A 21,814-nucleotide genomic window follows, 5' to 3' on the forward strand; every position below is an offset into this window, starting at 1 on the left:
CAGCCCACTGGTGGCAGAGCCGGTCAGCTGTCTGCCCAGCGTCCTCCCCACTGGACCAGTGCCTCTCACTGTTTGGTCTTCAGATGCCTTTGCACTCTTAACAATGATTTAAAAATCCAGATCTTTTATGAAGATTATATCTGTCCACATTTACTAGATTAGAAATTAAATCAGAGGCATCTAAAATATGTATTTATTAATTCATTTAAAAATAACAGTAATAAACACACTAAACGTTAATATAAACAACACTTTTTTGGAAAAATATTGTTTTCCAAAACAAAAACAAGCAGTGAGAAGAATACCATTGTTTTACATTTCTGCCAATTTCTTTAATAGCTGGCTTAATAGAAGACAGCTGGAGTCTCATGTCTACTTCTGCATTCAATCTTTTACAATATTATATGTCATGTAGCCGCTGGAAAATTCCACTGCACATTTATAAGAGAACAAGAGGAAAAAAGCCAAATAACATCTTCGTAGTATTATGAAAATAGTTTTGGCCTTGCGGACCCCTTGAAAGGGCCTCAGGGGCCCCGCCCCTCCCGGGTCCCAAGACCACACTTTGAGAACCACTGCCCTAGATCATTCCTAGGATCCCTGGAGAGTCCCCTCCTGTGTCCTGGGGTTCCGTGTTCCACAGGGTCCTTGGTAGAATCCTGTGATGGGCGCCTGGGGTGTCCCTGATAAGATCCTGGTTTCCTTCGTCCTCAGACATCACGTTCCTTCTCCTGTCTTAGAGTCCTGCCACAGTTCCAAATCAACGACCTTTTTTTCGTTTACAAAAAATAAACGTTATAACCTCAGACCATAGAGCACGAGGGTCTTGGAGATCTTCTTTCAACCCCTCGTGTACCGTTGGAAATAAACCTCCATGATTTCTAGAGCAGGAACGTGACGGTCTCCTGATTCCTGTCTGAAGTCGCCTCCTGCACCCCGGTCTTCGAGGGAGGTGCCCCCGTCAGCCATCCCACTCTTTCAGTGACCTCCCACGTCTTAGAGACGGTGTTTCCCCTCAGCAGCAGGCCGTGACATCTCGTCCTGGGCGGCTCTCCTTCTTCTCCTCAGGCTCCTCTGTCCTCGTCTCTCCTCTGAGGAGAGAAAGGAAGCCTTCTTTCTGTGGGATTGGGATGTCAGGTCATCTTTGGGGGTGGGTGTGGTCAGTTTAGCTAACAAGAAGAGGATTTCCGAGGTCAAGATTCAGGACAGGGGCAGGTGACCTCGTGGCCTGTGGGCATGTCCTGGTACTTTGGTCTGGAGGAGGAAAGGGAGCATCTGTGGATGATGGGGCAAGAGCTGGGGTGCCTAGCCGTGCTGACCCCTGGGGTTTGTGGGGACTGTCGAGTGGAGGGCACCAGCTGGAGCCAAGACCCCGGGGAGAAGCAGAGTGAGCACATTCACCCGGGAGGAGGCTGGGTGAGGTGCTGCCAGGGGCCCCCTGCTCTCCCTCCCCCCGGGCGAGGAAGGGATGCCCTGTCCCCGTGGGGCCGGGCGGTCTAGGCAGCGGGGCTCTGCTGGCTGTGATGTGGGCCAGCTCGGCCTTAGGCTGAGCGGTGTAGAAAAGACCCTGTGACAGTCTTCACTTTGTCAGAAGTGTCACTGATCTGAGGTGTTCTCCAAGTCCCTGATCTTGGGACATGCAGGGCCCGCGGTCAGTCCATTCTTCTAACCCCGGGCAAGCCCACCTCTGAGCCAAGGGGACGGAGGAAGATATATTCTGAGAGGGTTGGGGGGTGGTAGGCAGGCCTGGTGGGGTCGACGGGAGGGGACTTGGGGAGAGGAGTGCACTCAGGGTCTGAGGAAGAGGAGGAGAGCGAGGATGCCGAGGTGCAGGTTGGGGAAAAAGGACTCGTCACCAACTTTGCTGCTCTGCTCAGGGCTGGCCCACGCTGTTGGCATCACGTTTCAACTGCGTCCAGAGTAGACTCTCATTCATTCATGAATGTATTCTGTCATTTGTTCAACCATTCGTTCCTTCAACACGTAGTTATTGAGTGTGCGCAGGCACCATCCGAGAGGCCGAGGTTACAACAGTGAAACAAAACAGACAAGAATCTTTGCCTCAATTAGTTTAAATTCTAATGGGGGAGACAGACAATAAACAAAGCCAACAAGTGAATTATATCATGTACGAGAAGACGATAAATCCTGGGAGATAAACAAAGCAGAGAAGGGGCAGGAAGTGCCAGGGTGGGGAGGATTTACATTTTGAACAGGGAGGGCAGGGCAGGCCCGGTGCCTGATGTGCAGCACTTGATGTTTGTAAAGCAAACAAGGAAATGTGGCTCCATCCTCTTTCTTTCAATATTTCCTTGGGTACATTTTACATGGGTCCGGAATCTTCCACTAGATTGTTCATCCTGCATCTTGTGAAGTCAGAGCCGGAAGCTGGCCGGGGCTCTAGACATGAGCATATGGAGCCCAGGCCTGGCCCGTGAAGGTTTCAGAACACAGGGGGTCATGCAGCCTGTTTATTACATGCAGAGCAGGCGTCAGCACTCGGGGTCCCAGCCCCTGTTCCACCTTTGAGTCAGGGCCCTCTCGATACAAACCAGCAGATGCCCCCAGCTGTAGAGTATGAAAGGCAGGCTCCGCTCAGCAAGTCGTCCCCAAACGTGCAGTTTGGGCTCAGAAGAATGGAGAATGAGCCACATGCTGATGGCCTGGATTTTGACCCCTAGGCCCTTCCTGGTCACCTGCAGCAGGCTGCCCCAGAGTCCTCTCTGACTCTACCTCCTCCTATCACAGCCCCCAGAGTCCTCTTTGGCTGGTGGCCTTTTCTCTTCAATGATGCTCAGTTAAACAGTTAGGAAGGTGTTATGCTTTGTCACCAAATGTGAGCCCTGAGAGGACTTGGACCATAACCGACTCAGCCTGCTTCCCTGTGTGTGTGCGACCGATGTGAGTGTTCCACAAAGGGGTGTTGACTTTGCACTTGGTTCCCATGGGCGTCCGGGCCGGTTGGCTTGGACGTCTCCTCTGACAGGCAAGGGTGGCACAGCACACTGGACCGGGGCTCAGCCTGGCTGCTGGTCCCAGCTTGGCCACGACCTCTGGGACCTTAGGCAAGTCACTTTCCCTCTCTGGGACTCCATGTCTCCATCTCTGGACAACTGGATAATCTCTGAAATCACTACCCACACAACAGCTCTCTGACTCTAATGGTTGAAGCGCAGGGACGTTGCTGGTGGTAACCTGATGTGCAGGTGGCTTTTTTCTTCTGCAGCCTAGAGCTTAGCTGCAGTTCATTAAATTCGTATTTATTTGTCACTCACAGAGCTTTTTTGATTAAAACCATCTCATTAGCAAAAGGAAGCTGTTGCCGCGCTGGCGGCAGCTGCTCCAGGGTGGTCTCCTCTCCCCGCAGCTGTCCCCAGTCTACACGGGGAAGACCTGTGGCCTGTGTGGGAACTACAACGGCAACAAGGGCGACGACTTCCTCACGCCCGCGGGCCTGGTGGAGCCCCTGGTGGAGGACTTCGGGAACGCATGGAAACTGCGCGGGGACTGCGAAGACCTGCAGAAGCAGCCTGGCGACCCGTGCAACCTCAACCCGCGCCTGAGTATGTGAGCCTGGGGGCAGCGGGCACTCCGCGGAGCCCCCATGTTCCGGTGCCTTCCAGGGGACAGTGCACCACCGTGGGGTGGTGGTGGTGGGGACTTTGTTTTCACCATCAGCATTTGATTATCTGCGTCTGGATCATTTATCTTTCCAAGTCCCTGTATTGAGCACCCTCCGCGCGCCAAACCCTGGGAAGGAAAGGAATAGTAGAGTTCCCGCCCCTGGACGTTCTCAGTCTGCTGGAGCAGCAGGCACACAAATTCAGAATGAAACTGTCGGAAGATAAATGCCCCGGGGGTGGCCATGTGCAGATTTACCTGTGGCAACATTTCAGTCCTACATTAACTTATCCCTCTTACCCAACTCATCAGGGAACGATTTTCCCCTTCTGTCCGGGGGTGTGTGCTCTGGAAATGCAGTTTCTTACGTACTTAAGGCAAAGGTAATTAGGAAAGTATATTGGTCGTGAAACAAAAATCACAATGGTTCCTGAGCCGAGAGAAGTTGTTTTTGCAGCGCGTGCTGCCACGGGAGAAGCTGGGCCGGGATTTCAGCGTAGGAGCCGTTGCTGCCCTGGAGGTGCGGGCACCTAGAGGCTGCGGCAGGCCCCGGCCATGCCGGCTCCCTCCTCTCTCTCCCCTACAGCCAAGTTCGCGGAGGAGGCGTGCGCGCTGCTGACGTCGCCCAGGTTCGAGGCCTGCCACCGCGCCGTGGGCCCCCTGCCCTACCTGCAGAACTGCCGCTACGACGTCTGCTCCTGCTCCGACGGCAGGGACTGCCTGTGCGGCGCTGTGGCCAACTACGCCGCGGCCTGCGCCCGGAAAGGCGTGCACATAGCGTGGCGCGAGCCCGGCTTCTGTGGTGTGTGCCCTCCCTGCCTGCCAGCTCTCCACGCACCCCACGCGGATCCGCCGGGGCTGCCCGCGGGCTCTGCGCACGCGTGCTTTTCAAAGCACTGTCTCTGCAGCGTGGCGTTCAGAAACCGGCCCGGGGGCATTTGACAAGCATGGGTTGCGGGAACAGTAGATTTGCAGCCGCTTTCCCCTCTTATCTCCCAGCAGGACACGGTGGTGGGGACTGGCTCTCCCATAGGACAGTCTGGCTACTCTGGCCTGTTCCAGGAGGGCAAGTTGACCCCCACCTGGAGGCCGAGACCTTGGCGTCCCTGCCCAGAGGAGAGTTACTGTGGCTGCTGCCACCTAGTGTTGGATACATGTACAGCCAGGTTGAGGAGTGAGTGGGTCCCGGATCGCAGGGGTCCCTGCATCCCCAGAGGGTCTGATGAAGGCAATGGGAAACGCACCTACCCATCCTTCGCTTACAACTTCAGGCAAACCGTGGGTGGAGTCCTGGCCCAAATCTCTGGCGTTGTCGGAAGTTATTTAAAGTCGAATGACACCATTGTCCCCAGCTGACTTTGGGGCCTCCCTCGGCGCTGTCGGATCCCAGGCACCAGAGTTGGGACCTGCCCCGCCCCGCTCTCCGGTCCCTGAGTGGCTGGGTTGTGCTCATTTTGTTGTTGTTGCTCTGGGCACGTTTGCTGAGTGCCCAGTGTGGTCAGGCAGTGGCAGCGCTGTACAGCCTGCCCTTCCCTTTTGAGGCACAGACTGAAACTGCTGAGAACAAGGATAATTAGATTCAGGCAGGGGCAACCAAGGAAGGCTTTCTGGAGGTGGTGTACTTGACCAGGCTTTCAAAAGGTGCTTTCTTGGCAGAGAGTTGCTTTTCCAATGATGAATTGTAGTAGTGATATGTAGAGGGTGTCCTGCAAGGATAAGGTGTAGTGGATATTTTGATTTTTAGGGTGAATTAGACATGTTTGGAGACTAAGATGTCAGTGGTCCTGACAGAGGCAGGAAAATAGGGGCTACGAGAAATGGTGAAAGGGCTTAATATCATGTATTTGAAGTGAAGTTGAGGTATGAGGGCTCCAGAAGTGTCACTATTTGGGGTCCAATCAGCCAACTCATATTTTGGGTTTCAGCAGTCTCATAAAAAAGAGGAGCAGAGACACAAGTAAGGACGAAAGGGAACAGGCGTCTAGAGGCATGCAGTGGCCCCTGTTCCTCTAGCTCTGGTACGTCAGAGAATCACGGGCTGGTGGCTGGAAGAACTGAGTCTGAGGCCTTGCTGGCCACTTGCCTGTGACTTCCCAGCTGCGTGACTTGAGCCCTTTACTTCACCCTGCAAACTGCAGTTTCCTCCTCCATGTCTACTGTTTGGAAATTGGGGCAAGTAAGGAGAGTAAGTGGCACACTGTTGTGAACGTGCCTTACTTGTCAGCCGACATTAGAAATTATGTGTCATCAGTGGGCTGCAGCATCTGAAGGATCTCCTAATTTGGGAAACTCTCCCAGAAGGCTGAGGGCTTGCTGAAATATTCTTTAATCTCTTGAGAGCAGCTGTTCTTAACCTCCACTGAGAACAGAACAAGAGGGAATGGGGTGACATTACAATAGTGGGGCCTGAGATTCGGGTAGAGTTTCCTGACTCCTGAGACTTCATGATATGGCTGAAGCGTGGGGCAGAGAGAAGGAGCTCTCCCAGGAGACTTTTAAGGACAAGAGGAATCTGTCTCTGTGGGTTATGTGGAGGTGAACCAGAGAAAAGACTGGCCGGACAGCCTTGGGTTGTTCCTCTGAGCCCAAGGAGGGTGGGCAGGACTCCAGGGTTCCTGCCTCCATCCTTTCTCAACATAGGAGCTCAGGTTCAGCTTTCTCCTTGACCTGTACCTCACTTTCCCTTCCCGAGAAATGAGCAGAGCTCCCTAAACCACTGACTCTGTCCATGAGAAGAGGTCACACCAATGGGGGCACTCACGGAGCAAGGACTGATCACATAGCTGCTGCGTGGGATGCTGTGAGGAGATTTGGGAGAAGCACACACACATTTGTTTTTTCTTGTAAATTGATAATGTTTCCTTTGGGAAGACAAGACTGTGGGCTCCTTGAAGGCAGGGACCAAGTCTTCCCATCTCTGCATCCCTGAGCCCAGAACAGCCCCTGCACACAGTGGGCACAGAATAAATGTTTGTTAAATGGAGATGTGCGTTACCTCTTCTGGGGAAGAAGGCCAAAGGAGAAATCTAATATGGCTCCAAGCCAGCTCTAGAGACCGTCTGTCAGAGGAAAACTAAGCTCTCAGCTCTAGCTGCCCCTTAATGGGTGAAATGTGCCCTTATCATCATGGGTTCAATGGATTGAAAGGGATTCCCATCTTTATTGCTCAGCATGCCCCATCTTAACCCACCCTCACTCTAAATATTCATCCAATGACCCAACTACTCTGCTGGTTCAGGGAAAGATCCATGTCTAGTATGGTTAGAGAGCCCCTCCCTTCCCAGCTACCCTCAAACACCAAGCCTAGAACAGTTGGAGCGGGGGAGGCTGTAGGGGCTTTCCAGAGGTCCCCCACCCCTGTTTCTGAGGTTCATGGCCAGGGCTTCCTTGTACGGCTTCTGTGAAATCCTCTGCAGTGGGTTTCTGCTGTAGAAATGGGTTCTAACAGAGAGGGGAAGGATTCTAATGGTCCTAGGAGGGGTGTCCCCAGAGTGAGGTTCTCATTTCTTGGACAACAGCTGATCAGCAACGGGAAAGCATTTTGAAAGGATAAAGTACTTCCCACACCCCAGTAAAAAATTTCGTCGTCGGGGTGCTCATGAGACTACTGTTAGCACAGAAAGTAGGTTATGTGTTGGCCCGAATCCCAGAGTGCCAGGTCTTCTCAGGCCTAGACCTCCTCTGGAATACTCCTCCCATCTGGAGCCTGCTGACCCGGGGCTGTGTTTCCCTGTTCATCATAGTGATAATAATAGCAGTAAGCATTCACCCTATGCCTGGCATTACTCTAAACGTGTTAGGTTAAGTGAGCTACAACCCAGGTGGATATTATTATTATATTCCAGTGAGGGAACTGCTCAAGGTCACACAGCTAACCAACGGCAGAACTGGGGCTTGAACCCAGGACTTTGGGACGCAGAGCCCATTCTCGTAGCTGAGTTGCCACTTTGCCATGCTTGTTCTTGGTGTCTGTCTGTTGTGCTGTTTCATTGTGGGAAGCCAGGGAGAGTGAGGGCTGTGGATACATGGGTGCTGCCCCCTCTGCTGGGGTAGATATAGGAGTGCCCCTGCTCTTACCCTGGTGTGTCTTAGATTGGCATGCCCTCAGGAGCATGGTTCCTATGGGACTGTTCCTTGTTAGAGCATAGTGAGTAGGAACATGAGCTGGGTTCACATCCTGCCTCTGCTTCTTCATCATGACCCTGATGAGCCACTTAGCTTAAGTTCTGGTTTTCTTAGCCGTAGAAAGAGGTTAACAAGCTCTAACTCCCTGAGAGAGGCGTAAAAGGCATAAACCTGCATATATGCCTTATACTGTAGGTATAAGGGTATACAGTAGGTGCTCAATAAATCGTGGCTGTTATTATTATTATCGTCATGGGAGAAATGTCCTTGCCAATCACTCCCAATGCTTTTTAATATTCACAGCTTCTCTACCCACCAGGATTTCTACTGTGTCCTAGGCTCTGAGAATTGAGAGATGACTCAGCATGATCCCTCTGGTTAAGCAGAGAAAAGCTGTGCATCTTTAACTTTAATATACATTTGTGTGCGTTAAAAATACACTTTTGCTCATAGTGGGAAAGGAAGGCAGTGACCATACAGATATAACAGGGGTCACAGCTGCAAGGGTGGCAGCCCAAGTTCCAGAACCACAGTCCTTGTCATCTTGATGTTTCCACTGAGGCCCTCTTCCCCGCCCTCTCTCCCAGCACTGAGCTGCCCAGAGGGCCAGGTGTACCTGCAGTGCGGGACTCCCTGCAACAGGACCTGCCGCTCCCTCTCTCACCCGGACGAGGAATGCAACGAGGTCTGCCTCGAGGGCTGCTTCTGCCCGCCGGGGCTCTACCTGGATGAGAGGGGAGACTGCGTGCCCAGGGCCCAGTGCCCTTGCTACTATGATGGTGAGATCTTCCAGCCCGAAGACGTCTTCTCAGACCATCACACCATGTGGTAAGTACAAGCAGCAGGGCCAGGGAATGGAAGACGGCCCTCCAAGTTCTTCATTTCACTGATGGGTAAACTAAGGCCCAAGAAAGGAAGCGATCTGGCCAGACGTGCACAGCAAGTCAGAAGCAGAGCTGGGATCTCGCCCAGGTCTTCTGTCTTCCTTCCTGTGCAGGGAATTAGAATTCTTGAGCTTTATTGCCAATGTCATATGAGAGCCCCTTTTCCCTGCTCTAGGTCTCAGTCTTCCTTTCCTAGGGCAGGAAATGGGAGATCTCCCAGTCCCCCTCCCCGTCAGCCTCCCGTCAGTGTTCTCAGGCTGAAGTATTTGAGCCAGAAGAAAATAGACACAGCTGCATTGCCTCCGTGATGCGTTGCTGTCCTGACTTGCTCCATGCCCTTCCCTGAAATAGCTCTCAATCACGCCTGCTTCCCACAGCCCTTCGCTCAGGCCCTCTGTCATGGTCAGTTTCCGCAGGGCTGTCGTGGTCACAGAAGAAATTTGTAACTGCACCTTTGTTGGGCAAAAACTTCCTTGGCACTTGCTCTGTCCTGGATGCTGGGCTAGAGATGGGTGATCTGAAGATGAACCCGAGAGTGTGGGCCCAAAGATGCTGACGGTCTTCTAGGGGGACCAGTTAAAATGTCCTGATTGCGGAACATTTCTAACAGACGTGAAAGAGAGAGAAGAGTGTAGGGAGCCCTGGCGCGTGCCCCCGGCTTCAGTGATCATCAGCACTGGCCACTCTCACTTTATCTATTCCCTCCTCCCCTTGTTGTCTGGAATAGTGTAAAGAAAACCTCAGATATTGCATCATTTCATCTGAAAATACTTCAGTATGAATTTCTAACTGATAAGCACTAAAAACAAAAACCTAACCATAATACCATTATTAACCTAAATGTTAACAATAATTCCTAAATAATGTCTAATAGTCAATCCATGTTCACTTTTTCCTGATTGTCTCAAAATGTCTTTTTATAATTGGTTTGTTCAAATCAAGATCCAAACAAAGTCTACACGTTGCATTTGGTATGAAGCTTTTCTCAGCACTCCAGTGAGGTTAATTTGCGGCCCTTCCCAATCTCATGTACCCAAAGGAGGTTGTTTACACTGTACTAAAACAGTTATGGCTACTGAACTTGGATTTCAGCAAAATGTGCTGTATCTCCCCTCTAGACTGTAACCTCTCCAAGGGTAGAGACCATATCTTAGGCCCCAATCCCTAGCACCTAACACAGTTGTGGAAAAAAAGTAGGTGCAATCAATGTTTACTGAGATGAAATAACTATAATATTTGTAGACATGCCATATCAGAGAGATAAAAATTCTTACTCATTCAGAATAGGGGAGGATCACTTCCGTTTGGGAGAAATTAAAGATGCAATGCAGGAAGTAGCTTTGACTTTGAGGAGGATTCTAACAGCTGGAGTGGGGTGGAATGACGGGAGGAGGGCTTTTTCGGTGGAGTTGAGGTCCAGGGATTGAAATGCACAAGGAGTACTCATCAGTCACCAAGGTGAGTCCTCTGGAGGTAACATATGTTGTATGAAGGAAAGATAAGACTGGAGGGAAGTTAGGACCAGGTTCAGGGGTCTTTGAAAAGCAGAGTGAGGACTGATGCTTGAGCAGTAGGCAGTGGGGACCTTGGAAGGTTTGAGCAGAGAGTAAATGGGATCAAAGTGTAGATTTAGGGAGTGGGTTCTGGAAGCTGCATGGGCATTGAAGGCAGGGAGGTCAGTGGGGGGACGATGTTGATACAGTCTGGTCAAAAGGTGATAAGGCCCTGGGCCAAGTAACGGCAGTAGAAATGGAGCGGGGGCCAGAAGCCAGAGACTTCGAAGAAGTGAACAGACTGGTGGGGTGTTTGGGAGGACAGAGTTTGTGGAAGATGGCCCCGGCGTTCTGAACTTGAGTGCTTGGGAGGACAGTGATGCCGAGAACAGCCAGAGGGCTCTTTGTAGGTAGAGGGAAGGTAATGAGTTTGGCTTCAGCCTTGATGACTTGGAGTTATCAGAAGGGCATTTTGGTGAATGAGTGGAACCAATAGCTGGCGTTTTGGGTTTGGAACTGGAGTGAGAGATTGAGGCTGGAGAAAGAGATTTGAGTGGAAGTAACAGTTATAGTCGTGGGAGTAGCTAGGCTTGTGAGGGGAGTGGACCAAAGGTCAGAAGAGAGGACTGAGTCCAGACTTTGCGGGAATATTCAGAGGGCCAGGGGAGGAGAAAGAGGATCCTATGAGAGAGGTGCAAGAAAAAAGGCCGGCAAAAAAGTCAGAGCCAGGACAGTGCCCTATCATGGAAGTTCAAGGGACAAGGGAGTAATGACATCTTCTGTTGGTTTGAGCGTTTGGCCTCAGCCCAGTGGTTGTTTTACTACAGTTGTCTGGCTATAGTTTTCAGTGTTTCTCTCTGGGACCTTAAAACAACACTGTTAGGCATGCAGGGCTTGCTTTTTTAGTAAGGAATTTGAGGCTTAGAGAGATTATCACTTTCCCAAATCATCCAGCAAGTGAATAGAACCCAGGGACTCTTGAACATTTTGTATTACACGGAGAATAGGCTGTTGAATTTGGTGATCAAAAGGTCATAGTGGTCCCCATGTTTCAGCAGCATGATGAGGAGAGAAGCCAGAGGGTAGGGGGCTGGGGTGACTCGGAGGGCAGCAAGTGTCACTGGTTAGTTGACCATATCGGAGGTAGGTAGGAGATGGGGTGCACCAGCTTCTGGGTGAACAGGGCCCTGGCTTCAGGCTCTTTTCGGAGTTTGCACATCAGTGACCTCTCCATGACTTCCTCCTCTTCCTGGTCTCCCTTCAGGCACCAGGGCTGAAAGCTATTGACTGTCTTGTCTCTCCACTTCGTTTAGAAAATTGGGTCTCATGGAGAATGTGAGCCCGAGAGAGTTCAGGGCTTGTCTGTGGCTGTTTATTTTCTTTATTCTTTAGACAATGCACTGAAAAATGAACCCAGCTGGAGCAAATGCTAGTGACGCCCATGAAAAGTGGTAGGAAGTTGCAAATACATGTAGCCTGGAAGTTTTTTCAGATCATTCAATTGGTCGTTCTAACAGCTGTCCGAGTGAAGCACTTGCTCTATTGCAGGCCAGGCTGTGGGCCAGGAGTTGATTTTTAACCTACCTGCAAGGATTTTGTTTTTAAATAAAATTAAGCTTTTGTGTCATATCCAAATGACAGATAGAACATTACATTTAGGGAAGAGTATTTTTAAAAGTTCGTTAAAAACTGGAAGGCACAGGTCTGCATGTACCCAGGGAGGAAAGGGCTGATTTTCTTGTTCATTCAAAAAATTTTGATTGAACAGCAGCAACATTAAAAATGTTCAAAATCATTATAATCAGAGAAATACAAATGAAAACAGTGACTGTTACTTTATATTTATTAGACTGGAAAGATTCGAAACCTGGATAATGCTAAGTGTTGGCAGGGCTGTGGGACCTGGGCCCTGATCTGCTAGCGGCGGGACACAGACTTGTTCAGATACTCCCAGGATCTTTTCAAAATCTAAATCTGACTATGTCACATTTCTGCTTGGCATCCTTCAATACCTTCCCTTCAACAGGCCTCGGGATAAAGATCAAATCCTACACATGGCCTCCCAGGCTCCATGTGGTCTGACCCCCGCCTACCTCTACCCTCTCCAAGGCCCTGGCCTTCTTTTAATCTTGAAGGTGCATTGCTCCCTTCAAACGCAAGGTCAACTGCACCTAAGTGAGCAATTGGCGCAGTGTTTGCAAATTAGCTATGCACACCTGATATTCCCACGGTTCTGCTCCTGGGCATATACTAAGGACATTCTCCATGAGTTCTTAAGGGCACAGCCTTGTTTGTGGTGGTGAGGAGTAAGTGACAATCTGTCCATCGCTGGGGGGTGAATAGGTAACATGTAGCGGATGCACACTGCAGTGTCGTGCAGCCTTAGATGCTCCAGACAAGTAGGACATGTGTTAACGGGGATGAGTCTTAAACACCTGGTGCTGAATGAAAAAAGTAAAACACAGTGTGTTATATAAGCTAATATCATTTATATACATAAAACATGCATGCATGCAAAACAATCACATATTTCATAAGAATAGACTCAGTCAGATATACATTAAACAGAATAGAATTGTATCAGTTATCTATTGCTGCAATAAAAATTACCCCCAGATTTAGCAGTTTAAAATGACAAACATTTGTGATCTCTCACAGTTTCTAAGAGTCAGGGTCCAGGAGCGGCTTAGCTAGGTGGTTTTGGCTCAGGTCCTCTCATAAGGTTGCAGTCAAGCTGTTGGCCGTGGCTGTGGTCATCCGGAGACTTGCCTGGGGCTGGAGGGTCCATTCCAGCTCACTCACATGGCTGTCGGCAGGATGCTTTGGTTCCTCCCCGTGTGGACCTCTCCATGGGGCTGCTCATGATGTGGTTTCCCCAGAGTGAGTATCCAAGAGAGGGCCCCAAGGCAGAAGCCGCAGTCTCTTATGACCAAATCTTAAGTGACATGTGGCATGTCCCTGTTGCCATGTACTGTTGGTTGTGCAGACCAACCTTGGTACAATGTAGGAGATTCCACAAGGGTGTGAATACCAGGTTGTGGGGATCACTGGGGGCCATTTAGGAGACTAGATACCATAAAAATAGTTGCCCATGTTAGGGTAGAGGATTGTGATTGGAGGAGAGGAATAAAAGAGAATTAAAAAAAAATCATTGGATACTTTACGCAAAGCCTTTTGCTGGATGCTGGGGATATAATGGTGAGCAAGAGCACTCATGGCTTCTGTCCTCTTGGGTCCTTTAGTCCAGTGACAGAGAGAGAGCTGTTAACCAAATAATAATGTGATGTTACAAGTGTGGTGGGAAGAGAAGGTCATGGTCTATGAAAGCTTCAGATGGGATGGGAACAAAGGTTGCGTGTGTGTGTGTGTGGTGGGCAGAAGTGACATTAGATCAGAGGAAACAGTGTGTGCAAAAGCCCTTGAATTTGAAGGGAGCAATGCATCTTCAAGCCTAAAAGAAGGCCAGGGGGATGGAGAGGGGAGAGTAGGCAGGGTCAGCTCATGTGGGCCTGGGAGGCCATGGTTGGGAATTGATCTTTATCCTAAGGCCTATTGAGGGGGAGCTATTGAAGGATTCCAAGCTGGGATGTGACATAATCAGATTTAGGTTTTGAAAACACACTTTGGCTGTCAAGAGGAGTGTGTTTTGGAGAGAGGCAAGAATAGCTGCAGGAACATCAGTTAGCTGGCTTTTGCATTGTCTAGGTGAGAGGTGACGGTGGCTTGTGGCAGTGGAGATAAAGACGTGGATATGAATTCCAGAGAATTTAGGAAACAAAGTGCAAGGGCTTGGTGATGGATCAGATACAGGGGCTGGGGAGGGGCAATGTCAGGGCTGATACCTGGGTTTCTGGTTTGTGAAACTAGGTGGATGGTGGTGTCATGCAATGAATTCAGAGCCCTGGAGGAGGACTGGCTTTGGTGGGAGGTCATGAGTTCAGTTTTGGACGCACTGAATTTGAACTGTCTTTGAGACACCAAAGGAGGCTATCACGTAGGCATTTGAATGTATGGATCTTGAGTCCAAGGGAGAGATCCAAGCTACTGATGTAAATTTGTGAGTCATCTCTGTAATTGCAGTTGGAAGTGTGACTGACACATGGTATGAGAAGAAGAGAGAGCCTGGGCTGGAGCCAGCAGAGGGGGGAGAGCTACAGTGAGCCTGAGAAGGAACAACCAGGAGAGTAGGAGGGAAACCAGGAGAGAGTTTTATTTTCGTTTTCTAGAAGAATGGAGAAGTCAAGCGTGATGAATAAAGTTGGAGGGGATCAAGTAAGAAAAGAACTGGAGACAATTCCATTGGGTTTAGTGACATGGAGGACATTGGTGGCCTTAGCAAGCTACATTGTGGGACTGGGAGCCAGGGTGGATGGAGCAGAGATTGAGTGGGAGGCAAGGAAATGGAGACGGCAGATGTGGTCGCTCTTTCGACGTCGGGCTGTGATTTTCTTTTCTGCAGCTACTGTGAGGATGGCTTCATGCATTGTTCCACGAGCGGGGCCCCGGGAAGCCTGTTGCCAGACGCTGTCCTCAGCAGTCCCCTGTCTCACCGCAGTGAGTACTGTCCCCAGGGGGCTCCTCACCTCCCTGTGCCCAGACTTCCCCGCGTGGAGGCGGGGAGAGAGCTGGTTGCTCGGTCTATTGTGCGTGTGCATTCGGGCACCTGTCAGGATTGCCACAGTTTCTGTGTTTGGTTGAGTGACCTTCAGGCCTAGACATGCCTTTGCACGTGTACATCCAAATTGCTGAGAGAGTAAGAATTTTATTTTGTGGTGGGGAAAGACTGGATTATCTGCAAGATGGAATGGGTGAGACCTCTATTTTGCCCATGGTGATCTTAACCTAGGAAGCAGCTGTGAGGGAGTTGGTCACCTTGGTTGTGGCGAAAATCGCCCTCCTTCAAGTGGCCTCTTTTCACCTAGGGCTGTGCTGGCCAGGACACCCCTTTAGAAAGCTTCTCAGATGGATTTGAACGAAGAGAGTTTAGACCCGTTGCTCTCAGTTTGAAGGTCATAACAGTTGCTGCACTGTTTAATGACAAGGCACAGAAGGGAGAAGGGGACCTGGCACTAGTGGGACCATATTCATGATTATGGGTTGGGTGGGGGCCTTATTGGCTCCCAGAAGGATCCGTCATCCTTGCTTGGGAAGGGTTCTCCCAGTAGGAGGGAGAGGGACTTTAGGAGACAAATGGGCTATTTTCAACCTCCAGCTTGACCTCTTCTCTCTCTGCCTGTCACTTTCCTCAAGATGCCCTCTCTCCCAGTGACCCAGCTCTGTGCCAGGTGTTTGTTCTCCAGCTTGTCCTGGGAGAGGAGTCTGGCTCCCCTGAGGGCTTGATTGGGGAGCACCTCTCAGCCTGGAGCTGGAGCAAGTTCCCAATCACATGGGGGCTCATGAGCTGAAATCACAACTTGTGACCTTGTCCTAGTCTGTTTGGGCTGCTCTAACAAAATACCACAGACCGAGTGGCTTATAAACAACAGAAATTTATTTCTCACAGTTCTGGGGGCTGGAAGTCTGAGATCGGGGCCGACAGGGTTGGTTGAGGGCCCTCTTCCGGGTTGCAGACTTCTTGTTGTGTCCTCACACCGTGGAAGGGTCAAGGGAGCTCTGTGGGGTCTCTCACATAAAAACACTAATCCCATGCATGAGGGTTCCACCCTCACGACCTAGTCACCCTCAAAGGTCTCACCTCCTAATGCCATCACCTTTGGGGGTTAGGATTTCAACATATGAATTTTGGGGGACACAGATATTCAGACCATAGCAGACCTCAAGGTCACTAAATCCTTCTGCCTCTTTCTTTTGTTTCCTTTGCTCTCTCTCACTGTAGCATTTTTTCCACACACACACCCCTCTATGTTGCTTTCTGCCTCTTAGTTCTGTCTTAATGCTTCCTCTTGCTCAAAGTCCTCTAGCCTAGTCACTGGAAGGTGTCATCTTTTTCAAAGTCAGAAAACTCCTAGAATTTCATGTGATTTGAAAAAGCCATTTAACCTCTTAGTGTTTCAGTTTCTTAACAAAAGTTCCCCTGTAAAAATAAGGCTGAAAATTCCAGCTTCCTAGTCCACAAGAGATAGTAAGTTCTCTATATAAAGACATAAATGATATATAAAAGACATAAATGCACTAAGTGCATCAGGGTTTTCAAAAGAAAGGTGCTGTATCAATTATCTGCTGTCATCAGTTATTCAATCAGCCACTGATACCTGCTAATTGTCAGGAAATATGGTATATCAAGAAACAGAGTAGACAAAAACCACTGCCTTCATGGAGCATGTATTCTAGTGGGTGGGGTGGGGTGGGGTGGGCAATCAACAAATAAGTAAAATATATGGTAATCAGATGGTGATATCAGGTGGTGATCAGATGGAGAATGACAAAGCAGGAGGGCAGGCAGGAGTGGCAGGGGATGGAGTGTTGCAAATTTCAACAGGGTGGCTGGGATGGCCAGTGACTGGGCAGAGGATGACAAGTGAGCAAAGGCAACTTTAAAGTTTTTGTGACTAAATCAGTTGTAACTATTTTAGGAATGGTCCTGTTGGGACTGTGAAGGTTCCTTTTTAGCACCTTTGAAGCCTGGGTTTGGACATTTTTGCAATGCCTCTTGATTCAATGCAAACTGCTATAGCAGGATCCAGGGGGATGAGGAGTGTGGGCCGTCAGAGGGGTGCTGAGATCAGGAGAGGTGCCTTCAGCATAGGCAAAGGTCAGAAGTTCAGATGAGCAGCCGAGGCTGCCATCGCAGTCCCACCCAGGGAACCTGGCTCAGGGCTAGACCCGGCCAGAGGTCAGGTAGCACCTTATCCCAGGGAGTGGGCAGCTCTGAGTTTCTGGAATTGAGTGACCACACCTAGGGGACCAAAGGACAGGGCAGAAGGTAGATCCATTCACTCCTTCACCAATCGCCTCTTCAATTTTCCTGTCTCCAAGGCAAAAGGAGCCTATCCTGTCGGCCCCCCATGGTCAAGTTGGTGTGTCCTGCTGACAACCCGAGGGCTGAAGGGCTCGAGTGTGCCAAAACCTGCCAGAACTACGACCTGGAGTGCATGAGCACAGGCTGCGTCTCCGGCTGCCTCTGTCCCCCGGGCATGGTGAGCCATCCACAGCCACAAAGGGCCGGCAGCCTTCCATTTTCCTGCAGGCAGGGAGGAGTGAGGTGGGCTATGGAGCCAGAGAGAGGAAGAAACAAGAGCTAAACAAGGATGGTAATGGGGCGGCAGTGGCACTGGGGGCAGAGGTGGGGGAGAGTCTTCTGTGGCTGGGTCAGCCACCAGCGTCAGGGAGGGAGACAGTAGGAAAGCAGTGCCTGCGGTTGATCCTGATGAGATCTGACAAAAATACAAGAACTTAGTGCAGAGGGGCCGTAGGAAGCAAAGCAAGTATTTCCAGAAAATACTCACAAGTGAAAACAGGCATTTCCACTAGAACTTTCCCAAGGGCTGCATTCCATCAGATGAAGGTCAGTGGACACCCACACAGATTTGCATATGATTTACATATATGCATATAACTTTCTGTTTCAAGAGAAGACATTAATGTCCTTGCCGTGCCATCAGCAAGCCATAGGTCCAACAAGTCCCTTCCGCACACTGAGCCTTGTTTTCCTTATCCGTAAAGTGAATGATGAGGTCTTGGCCAGCTTGTAACATTCTACTTCTGGGGCTGGGGCTACAAACATGCAACTGTGGCCAGCAGTTCCTCAGAGGCCATGTGGGGTCCAAGGCCATGCCAGCAGTTCCTCAGAGGCCATGTGTGGTCCAAGGCCACGCCAGCAGTTCCTCAGAGGCCATGTGTGGTCCACGCCAGCACTTCCTTAGAGGCCACGTGTGGTCCAAGGCCACGCTGGCTTGCAGCCACCTGGCCTAAGTACCTCCTGGTGGTGGCAATGGTCTGAGCATGCTCAAGCCTCCTTACCTCCCTCTTAAGTCTAATCTTAGGTTGTTTTGTATTAAATATATTATGCATATATTGTTCTTGTCACCCTGAAGGATGCAACTTCTGGATTTGTCTCTTTCAAATGCATCCTGTCTTCTTGCTTTCCCTGACTCTGATCCCCCATACCCAAAGTGAGTAGTGAGGGGCTGGGGCAAGGCTTTTAGAGGCCAAAATGGGAGGAGGCGGGATGGTTCTCATACGGCTGTAAAGGGCATTAATGATGCGCAGTCCTCAGCTTTCGGGGCAGTGTCCTGGGCCATGGGAGCTGCCAGTATTCTGCAGAGGAACTTGGGCGCATCCCAGTGGCCTCAGGAAGGCTGCGGATTGGGGTGTGTGCAGGGCAGACAGTCTGTCTCCTTTCCCTCCGACTCTTTCCTCTCTAAGACAAAGACGAGCTGTTATTTATTCTCCCCTGGGTGTTTCCCTCTGCCTCAGCCTCTGAGGATTCTGGAACTGTCTTTTCTAATGAGGGAGCTAGAGACTGGCTAGGGAGCACCCCGAAACTGGAGGGTCTTGTCTGGTGCAGAAGGTGGGTATTCAAGGAGGTATATAAGGAAGAGGAAGCTCAGACCTGGGTAGTGGCAAGAAATAGGAGAGGAGAGGGGAAGCTTCCCCCTTTATTATTGCTCTTTTTACCCCGAAGCCCTCTTATGTTGACTGTCCCTTTACCATACCTGGAAGAGAAGTTCTTTCCGCATCAGAGAAGGCTCTGGCAAGAAAAGGGACATCACCTGGGAGATTATGTCAGCAGCAGGGATTCTTTTAAATGAACTTCTTTTCCATGAAGGAAACAGTACAGATAGTCTTAAATATTAATAACCACGATAAATGTGTTATTGCCCCAAATCCCCAGTGGAGAGCGAGACCTCAAGCACAGGATGTGGACACACCATTAGGAGCTCACTGGCATTCCTGAAGCCTTGGGCATCCTTCTGAGGACGGTCTTTGGTATCTGTCATATAGCGAGGTGTCTCTCACCTCAGCGGCAGGGGATTATGAACTTGAAAGCTCGTGGTGTGAGAGATTGGGTTATTTTCACAACTGCTTCATTACGATGCCGACTAACGTGCAAAGTGCTGAGGCCGGATTCGGCAGAGCAGAAAAGTCGAGGTGATTTATGAAGTGTGCAGTGTGCTGGCTGCTGCACGGGACACATGTTCTTGGCTACAACACAAAGAGAAAGGAGCTGGAAACACCCTGTTTGGGCCCCTCTGCCGGTGCAGACAGCCTACTCAGGGGGTTTCTCTGTTCAGCCTGCCCGTGGAAGTGGTGAAGTTGTGGCGTGGTACCGAGGGTTGGGGGAAGATGTCAGGGATTCTGCATTCTGAGGACTTGAAGGGGGGAGGAAGTCGCTCTTTCCTGGGGGGCAGATCTGCTGAGAGCAGAAAGAGCCCCCAAGTAGGAGCAGGGGCCAAGGGCCAAGCGCCCAGTCCAGGCTGCGCTCCTTTCCAGCTCCGCACTCTTGTGCAATCATTCACTCTCTCTCTGGGCCTCAGTCGCCTCATCTGTAACATGGACACGTAATTCCTGTTCTGCCTGCATCACACGTTGGCTGAAGGAGTTGTATGTGAAAGCACTTTGAAACAGAAAGTGCTATAGGATCGTAGGAATAGCTTTAATTGTCGTTTTCGTAAATAACCAAGGCTCATTCTCAGAGGCTGTGCCGATCCCCTCCTCCTCCTGTCCACAGGAGAGACCCGGGAAGGGCCCGTTTTCTTAAATTCCAGTCTGTTGTGGACCAAAGCTTTTGTAAATACAATAGAAATGAATGATCAGAAAAATGAAACAAAAAGCAATGACACACAAGATATGAGCCCCCCCAATTTTAATTAAATACAGCAGACGTGATATATTGCTCAGTCAAATGGCTATACGATTTTCTAAACACCTACTCTCCTTTTCCATACTTATATCAGCCGGACCAGCATGTGGGGCAGCCCTGCTCTTGGTTGAAGACTTCCTTTCCTTTCTCAAGGCAGCTCTCGCTGTCCTTTGTGAGGCCAGCAGCACTTGTTTGAAAATGTTGGGGACAGTGAGGGAGTCCCTCTCTCTGCAGTTTGTTCCAGGCCTGGCACGTGCTGAGAGCACAGGTTTTCTGGTCCACTCCACAAGTTGCAGACTCTACCTGCTCCTGCCACTGGTGCGAAGGTCTCCTTGCCTGGAATAAGGGGGCGGGGGTGCTTTTGATAAGCGCTCAACGCCAGCATAAGTCGTTGGTGGAGAAGCTGCATGGAGAAGGCACTGAATTGGAGTCCCATACTTCTCGGTTTGAATCCTGGCTCCCAACATTTGCTTCACTGAGTGGCAAGTCACTTAAAATCTTTGTGTCTTATTTTCCTCACATGTAAAATTGGGTTAGAAGGGTTGTCTGGAGGACTGGAGATAACAGTGGCAGGCATATGGAAGTTGCTTAGTAAGTGGTGGGTGAAAGACCACTGTTATAAGAAGTTCGTAGAGGAAAACCACGAATCATATTATGAAAAGAGATGCAATAAGAAATTAGTACACCCTGGGAGCAATTTTTTGGACCTCAGGGTCCACATTTGAGACCCACTGGGTCAATAGAATGAGGGAGTTGCACTAGAAAACTTCCCAAGTCTTTTTCTAAAGTTCAAAAATTCTTGAGTGAACCTCTTGCCTTTAAGTTAGAATATTACTTGCTTCCACCACAAGGTGACAGCAAAGCACAGCCCACTGCCCCGCTCACACCTGATTCCAGCCACAGTCCCAATTCTCTCCAGGAGCATCACTGAGTGGCACAGTGAGAAGGAACCCTAAAGACGCACGATTTCAACCCTTTCTGTCACACAGGAGACTGAGGAAGGAAAAGAATGAGAACCATCGAAGGCTACACAGTTACATATATACTGGACATCCTGGTCTCCTGTCTCCCAGACCAGGGCTCCTTCAGCCCTGTTTGTCTCCTTTTGGGAGGCTGGGCCACCAGGTGCTCTGGGGAAAATGTAGTACTACTGTCTGGAAGACGTTAACTCACCCTCTGAAATCTAGTGGTTACATTTCCCAAGCTGGTACCCAGTTCTGCTGGTAATAGGAAACCTCTTGGCAGCTGGGAAGTGTGTGCATTTCTCTGGTCCTTTGATGCTCAGTTTTCTGGCCGGCCCAGTATGAAGACTGAAAAGACTTTGGCACTGATTCCTGAAATCTAGAGCTTGGCCTGAGGGGCCCATCCAGAGTGGACCTCACATGTGGGCATTGTAAAGCCTACAAGATGTAATTTTAAAAGGTCCAAGAAAGCCCTCCTATCTCCAAAATATCTCCTACACCTCCGACAATTTGTCACTGAATAAGGCTTACTGAAATATAGTAAGCATAAATTCATTTTGTTTAACAAGCACGAACTTTAAAAAAGCTTGCACCCTTATAAATCCTCGTAGGAAGTCATTCACACCTTAGCGTGAGTTATTTTATCAGATTCTTTCCTCCTAGCAAACATCTAGTTGAAATCAGCTGTGTGGAGCTGGAAGTATTGATGGGGTGGGAGAATGAACAAAGGACATGGGAAGGCAAAAAAAGATTTTGGAGAACGGGTCAGTATGGTGTTCATGTCTTTTGGTGGGGGAAGATGAAGCCCTTTCAGAAAAGAGTAACAAAACCAAATTTTTTCTACTTCGTAATTTTTCTTGGGGCTGACCAAGACCTAGTACCGTGTTCTCAGCGTGAGCCATTCTTACTCCAGCTGTCATGAGTTGATGAAGAATAGTGACAACTATTTCTGCCTGTTTTCCTCTG

At 49.8% G+C, this 21,814-nt stretch overlaps 1 protein-coding gene across 1 annotated transcript in view; it reads left to right on the forward strand.

Annotated features, from left to right (window-relative positions):
• VWF (von Willebrand factor) overlaps positions 1–21,814 on the forward strand; it is a 152,692-nt gene that overhangs the window by 56,943 nt on the left and 73,935 nt on the right. The window contains exons 14-18 of the mRNA XM_058559008.1: positions 3,368–3,563; positions 4,208–4,423; positions 8,334–8,574; positions 14,583–14,677; positions 17,060–17,220. Coding sequence (XP_058414991.1) covers positions 3,368–3,563; positions 4,208–4,423; positions 8,334–8,574; positions 14,583–14,677; positions 17,060–17,220 — 909 coding nt within the window. The remainder of the gene's footprint in view (positions 1–3,367; positions 3,564–4,207; positions 4,424–8,333; positions 8,575–14,582; positions 14,678–17,059; positions 17,221–21,814) is intronic.

This window comes from Diceros bicornis, chromosome 17 (genome assembly GCF_020826845.1).
Source record: "Diceros bicornis minor isolate mBicDic1 chromosome 17, mDicBic1.mat.cur, whole genome shotgun sequence".
NCBI classification, from domain to species: domain Eukaryota; kingdom Metazoa; phylum Chordata; class Mammalia; order Perissodactyla; family Rhinocerotidae; genus Diceros; species Diceros bicornis.